We start from the raw sequence: 7075 nt of genomic DNA on the forward strand, positions 1-7075 counted from the left end.
CCATTTTATAATCTTCATGAATTTGAAAAAGATTTCTGTCATAACTGAGCCACTATAAATGTTTGACCGTGTTAACAGCATTCCATATCATGTTAAGGGATGCAGACATGTGTCATGTCATCTCCATCCCTAAATTTTTGGCTGGCTTTAATTTGACGGTGGAGCGCCTTAAATACCTATTCATGTATGATTCACATACTCACGAAAGCACGATAAAGGCAGGAGCCTTGTCTGTTTTGTTCATTACTCTCTAAACAGTCCACAGAACAGGCTCTATAATACCGCTGGTATGTATAAATGTTTTTCTAATTGAATAGTAAATAATAGTAATTCTGGCCAAAGAATTTAGTGGAAAAGTCTTAACAAGTATTTGTTGCATGTACATTGTAAGTCAACTATTAGGTGTGATCTATAAATAAATCAGACATGTTCAACTTCCTCATAAAGTATAAAGTCTTATGAGGGGAAAGGATACATTTAGTTTTTAAAAAATTACAAGAAAAATGTAGTAAGCATTATGGCTGCAGAATTATGCAACAGTGCAGAATGGGGGTTCCGAAGTCTAGTAGTAAAGGCAGAAATGGAGAGATAGATATAAATTTGAGATAATGAAGTGTGGCACGCAAGTGGTTAGTCAGGATTTGAATACAGATTCGGAATTTGTTAATATAAACATGATAATGAAGCTGGAGGAACAGCATCTGCTAAGCAGAATAGATTAAAAGGAGAAAAAGGTACAGAATCACTCCATGAGAATTATCCATAGCCCCTCAGCCTGGGTCCATCCCATTACTCTGTCATTAAGGTCAAGGAAGGTAGGGTTCAAAGAATGATATTGCTATGAAAATACCATTACCTGGGAAAGAACGAACCACTGGTTGAGGTCTTAGTGGAGTAGGAATGTTTCCAGAATGGGAATCTGAGGAAAGATGAAGGACATTGAAATAGTCACTTACAACCTCTGAGCATGCTTACCCCGATGTGCTGGACACTCTCTGCGGAAGACACTTTCCATGGGCCTGGATGTTGTTCACGATGTGACTTTCCTGAGCCACACTCATCGCTGGGAAACAAAAGCCTCCACACATGAACAGTCAGACTTGTAACACCAGAGGCAGAACGGAAGCGTCTGCAAGTGCCTCCCTTGATTTCGACTTTCGACGATGAAAATAGCATTAAAACAGCTTCAGCTCTATAACCACGCCTGTTTCAAGGAGGCTCCTGAGGTGACTGCCACCGCCTGACAGATGGGCATGCAGAGTGACGCGGTCCAGCTCGGAGCTGGCCTGGACCTCAGAGGAAACTAAGAAGAAAAGGTATCTCTGCTGGGACCCTTAGCCATGCCAAGACTTTTCACAGCAGAAAATGAGGTGCGGGGACACACTACCTGCCCCCAACCAGTGCTAAGTAAGTTTCCTGCTCAAGATCTGCATATACTAACTAATATACGTAAAAAGATAAACAACAAGTTTATACTGTACAGCACAGGGAACTATATTCAATATCTTGTAGTAACTTATGGTGAAAAAGAATATGAAAACGAATATATGTATGCTCCTATATGACTGAAGCATTGTGCTACACACCAGAAATTGACATAACGTTGTAAACAGACTATAACAATCAAAATACATATATGGAATATATAAATGTATATATAGAATCAGAAAATACATATATAGAATCAATATATATATAGAATAAATAAATCAAAATATATCTAGAATAAAATCAATCAAAAAATAGAGAATAAAAAATATAAGCAAAATATATAGAGAATATATAGAGAGTAAATCAAATATATATATCAAATATATATAGAATAAGTCAGATCAAAAAATATATAGAATAAAATATAGAGAGTGTATATATATAATCAAAATATATATCTATATATAGCAACATATTTATCAGAAATATATATAATATTAATCAAAAAATATATAGAATGAAATAAAAAAGAACAAACTCTATCTATATATATAGAATCAAAATATAATAAAAATATATATAGAATCAAAATATACAGATAGAATAAATCAAAAAAAAAAATAGAAAAAAATACATGTAATAGGACAGGAAAGTGACAGATCCAGGCTGTGAACATGAATGTCTTGGCTGTCAGTGCTGGTCGGTCCATCACTAAGCCACTCTGCCAGCCCACAGAAGGTTCTGTGCAACTCTGCACGTGACGGGAGCCCCAGCCACCATCTATGATCGGCATTTGCCCTACTCACTCAAACCTATTAGTATTTTCTCTGGGGTATTAGTATGTCCATTATGATTGCTAATCCCAAGGACAAGAATTGAACTTAAATGGAGTTAAGGTGTTATAAGGATCTCAATGTAGCAACACCCACCTGAGAAGCTTATTCCAGAAACCTTAAGGACTGTCATGAGCCAGCAAATGACAACTACTCTGAGCCTTTATCTCATAGCACCTGTTGAGCACTGAATTTCTTCTCCGAGTGTTCCACTCTCACTGAAATATATTTTTATTCCTTCTGGAGAGCAAAATTTTAGAGGATGTTGCACAAAATATTGCATGATAGATCTTAAATCTTTGTATCTGCTGACTACATATATTGCTAGCAATTTCTAGACTCCAACTAACTAACTAAATAAATAAATAAATACATACATACAGACATAAAGCAATAAAGTGCCTTGCCAAGAGAACTGGAGAATATAGCATGAAGATTTTCAAGACGGTTTCCATGAACTTCACAAACAAGCTAAAACATACTCAGAGTAGGAAATGAGCTTTAATCAAAAGAAGGTCACTGAAGCCAAAAAAAAAAAAAAAAAAAAAACAGGAACAAAGAAGAAAAAAGACACAGGGGGCCTGCAGGATAGCCACCGATACAGAAATGGGGCCTTGAATCCAGAGGTAAGGAAGCCGTCTGCCAATGGAGTCGTCTGCTAACATGGCCAATGGAGAAGTCGGCTGGTGGGCTTAAGAGACAGGGACTCCGTGAACTCGAGCCTGCGCCGCGGACCTCACCTGGGAGGAGCTGCAGCACGTCTGCGAGGTGGGCGTCGTCCTCACAAATGTGATTGACACAGACCTGGCAGGCCCGGGGCCCCTTGCGAATGACCGCATCCATCAGAGCTCGGGCCTTGTCCATAACGGTAGGGTTTTCGTCTCTGACTTTTTCCATCTCCTCCTGGCTCAGCACTTTCTTCTCCAGCAGCGCATCCAGCAAGCCATTCATGGTGCCCGCGCCCACGGAGCGGACAAACAGCCTCCTCTTCTCCTTCAGGACCTTGTCTGTTGGAAGCACAAGGATGACTCACGCTGGGAAAAGCAGCCTCATTTTCCCCTCATCTCAGCAACAGCGAGTAGCGTCCTTCAGGGTTACTGGGCAGAGCGCCCCTCCGCACACAGTGCGGTGACCCCGAGGACGCCCACGTCTCCCGCTCTTCCCTCACTATTCCTCACAGATGCTCAGTGAGCGGTCTCAAGGCGGGATTTACTACCTCCAAGTTACTGCCGGGAGCCGGGGATCATCCTAAACACACCTCATGTCTATTCAGCTGTGCACGATAAAGAATAAAACAGTGACAGTTTATTTCCTTTGGGGACAACAGCTCGTGGTTCCCATTCTGTGACAGTTCTGCACCCTCTGTCCGATCAGGACGTGAAGAATTCAGTTAAGATTGCAAAATGACAGCGATGTAGCAGGGAAGCCCAGTTCCTTTTTGACTCTCGCCTTTCCTTTCTAGAGACTGTGGGACCTCTGGGCCCCTGCCCTCCTTCCCTTTACCCCCATCCCGCCCCCTCTCTTTGCACCCCCTCTGTTCTGCTCACTTATATAGTCACAGAACTTAATTATGGCTTTCACAAAACAACAGCCCTTCCAAAACTACTTCTTCCCCAAGACGTGTCCTTTTAGACAGTAAAAAAAAAAAAAAAAAAAACCAAACTCACCAGCCATGGCTTTTCTCTTTTAGCCTTGTGTGGTATGAAACTGAAAGCGTGTTCCACCTTCCTTTTCAGCAGGGTGTGTACGCGTTTAGAAACACCCACTGCGCATGCATATATATGACTTTATTATTTTTTTTTCCAAAGAAATAATCAGATTGCTGAAAGTTAGATTGCATTAGGGAGAGTATACTTGGGAGATTTCCTTCACCAGAATTTGAATCAGCTCACTGCAGGAAGAGAGTGGGGCTTAGAGAATAAGAAAAGAAAGAGAAACTGTTCATACAGTTAAACTCACACAGTAATGACCCTCCTATTCATTAGGAAGTGTGGTCCGTAAAAGTAACTAGTCCTTCGGTATCTCCACCCACCAAAACACCACAGACAGGTTGGCTTATAAACAAAGGAAATGTGTTTTTCACAGTTCTGGAGGCTGAAGTCCAAGATCAGGGTGCCAGCACGGTTGGGTTGTGGTGAAATTCCTTTTTTGTGTTGCAGACTGCCAACTTCTCACCATGCCCTCACACGGCAGAAAGGGTGAGGTGTCTCTCTGGGATCTCTGTTATAAGGGCACCAGTCCTGTTCACGATCTGCAATCACGATCAGTTCAACGCCCGGAGCCCCCACCTCCACATGCTGTCACCTTGGGCTTTAGGCTTTCAACATGTGACTTTGGCGGGGACACACAGACACTTGATTTCTAGCATTGGGAGAAGTTGAACCACTGGGACCCATGCCCCCCATCCCATGGCTCTGGACCATGTCCTGGGAACTATGTGTCCCTGTGCTAGGAAGGGAACTTCCTGAAAGTTCTACTAAAAGAACTTCCTAAAATTTTAGGAAGGAAACATTTTTCTCCACAGCCAAATCTAACACTCTTCCTTTTCAGGTGGTTCTGCTTTGAGGGACACGATAGATGCTAAAAGCACAGACTCTGGACTCAGAAGGTCAAATTTAGCATTTTAGCTATCCATTCTTGGATAGTTAAATTTTTTCTTGCTTTGGTTCCTCTATCCGTAAAACACTTTCATTAGTAGTACATACCTACTGAATTTTGAGTGTTTAGTGAGTGAAAATGTGGAAATTGCACAAAACATTGCCTGACACATGGTAAGGACCTGATAAGTGGTGTGATTATTTTTAATATAAATATTTCACACCAGAAAAAGAGCCAAAGTTAATTCCCCATTTGAGTGTATCTTTTGTGTATCTTAATCTATTTATTTATTTAGCAAATATGTGTGGATGACCTGCTCCATACCTCTGTGCTAAGGGCCAGGACTCAGCCAAGCGAGACAGTGGTCTCCTAACCCCATGGCCTCACCTTCAAAAATGAAAACACAAACATGAAATTTAATATGTGTAACGGGGATATTCAGAACATCAGATGGGGTGAGTGCTGAGGAAAATAAATTAATTACAGAAGTAGGTTATAAAATATTGGAATACTAATTAATACTGAAGATGGAGGAATGCAAGAAGGCACAGGAGGTCACTGCTTTTTGTAAACACATGTGCAATCAGTTATCCGAGAAATAAACTCAAGGTGACCAATTTATCTTTCAGATTTATTTGAGGAAAAATAGGCTAGTAACAAAATACAGATATCAGAACTTCATGTTTATTAATTTATTACTGAAAATACCATGGGGATTATTACCTTATTATCTTAAGAGAATGAGGACCCAGAGTTACTAAAATGCTCAGTGATGTGTGTATACGTGTGTGTGTGCATACATACACACGGGCATGAAATATCTAAATTAAATATTGACAGCTCTATTACTATTGTTTTAAAACTATGCAATTAGAAACAGACTTGCCTTTGGGCCTGTGGGTACCAGTTTTGCTCCCTGCACTCTAGGCCACGTGTGTGAAATTATTTTATTTAGAATAAAATGCACTGTGTTGATTTGAATCTAAGCGTTTTCTCCGGGTGTCTTTATCTTTACTCCTTTGCTGTAATTACTCAGTCCAGTTTGCAGCACCGTCTTGTGCTCCTTGCCACAGGGAGACACTGTACACTTCTTCCTTTCCATTTTTATATTTATTTGTTGATCCCAAACGCCTTAAGGATTTCACCCGAGGGTTCCTCCACCAGCCAGGGCCACACGCCACTGAACTGAGGCATGCTGAGGCGGTATTCGGGCTACAGGGGATGGCCTGGGAATGTAAAACCATAATTACATGATTAATTGATTATCCCATTGATTCTGGGAGGCTCAGCAGAGAGCCGCTACAGAGCAAGGGTTCACTGTTTCCTCAAAAATGAAGATGTTAAAAACCAGAAACATCCCAAATATCCATTATAGGTGCATGGCATGAGTAAATAAATTGTGTTAAATGCAGATGCTGGCATGCGACTCAGCAATTAAAAAAGGAACAAAGTATGCATACATGCAGAAACACGGATGAAAACATTATGACTATTGTGAGTGAAATACGCCACGTACTCTTATACAATAGAATGCTTGCCCTATGATGCCAATTATATGAAGTTCTAGAATAGGAAAAATCATGTACTGTGATAGAAATAGGATCACTAACTGCCTGAGGAGAGGTGGAGGGCCATTCAATGCAAAGAGCACAAGGGGACTTTCTGGGGTGATGGGTGGTATACCACGACGTACATTTGCCGTTGATAATCCAACGCTGTCCTTAAAAGAGACATATTTTATTTTACATAAATTGTACCCCAGTAATGTATTGAATTTTAAAAACTGAAATCTATTGTAGCGATAGACTAAAAAGGGTTTTCTTTCCGTTTTGTGTTTTTCTTGACGTAATCAAGCTCAAATCAGTCAAAACCCTGGTAAAAGGAAGAGGATCCTATAATGACTGAAATGGAATTATCTGCAGTTGGATGAGGATTTGTAGACAGAAGGCAAATAAGTTATAGGGATGATGTATAAAGATGACCAATTTATCAACTAATATATGGAACCAGAAAATAGTAATACATACCTAGAGTGTTACATAGGGATAAACTGGGAGTTCGAGGTTTGCAGATACTGACAGGTATATATAAAATACATGAATAAGTTTATACTGTATAGCACAGGGAAGTATATTCAAGATCTTGTCTCAGCTCACGGTGAAAAAGAATATGAAAATGAACATACGTATATTCATGTATGACTGAAGCATTGT

General features: G+C 40.3%; 1 protein-coding gene across 2 annotated transcripts in view; it reads right to left on the reverse strand.

Moving 5' to 3' along the window:
• Positions 1-4075, reverse strand: part of LOC105067588 (caspase-13) — a 29785-nt gene extending 25710 nt beyond the window's left edge. Inside the window, exons 1-3 of one of the 2 annotated variants that reach the window (XM_010953176.3) lie at positions 3932-4075; positions 3005-3271; positions 857-919 (exon numbers count right to left, since the gene is read on the reverse strand). In XM_010953176.3, the coding sequence (XP_010951478.1) occupies positions 857-919; positions 3005-3271; positions 3932-3938 (337 nt within the window). In that variant the 5' untranslated portion in view covers positions 3939-4075. Of the gene's footprint in view, positions 1-856; positions 920-3004; positions 3272-3480; positions 3632-3931 lie in introns of those variants that run through there. The other variant, XM_074372960.1, reaches the window with a different exon arrangement.
• Positions 4076-7075: the final 3000 nt, after the last annotated feature.

Source organism: Camelus bactrianus, chromosome 10, assembly GCF_048773025.1.
Source record: "Camelus bactrianus isolate YW-2024 breed Bactrian camel chromosome 10, ASM4877302v1, whole genome shotgun sequence".
NCBI classification, from domain to species: domain Eukaryota; kingdom Metazoa; phylum Chordata; class Mammalia; order Artiodactyla; family Camelidae; genus Camelus; species Camelus bactrianus.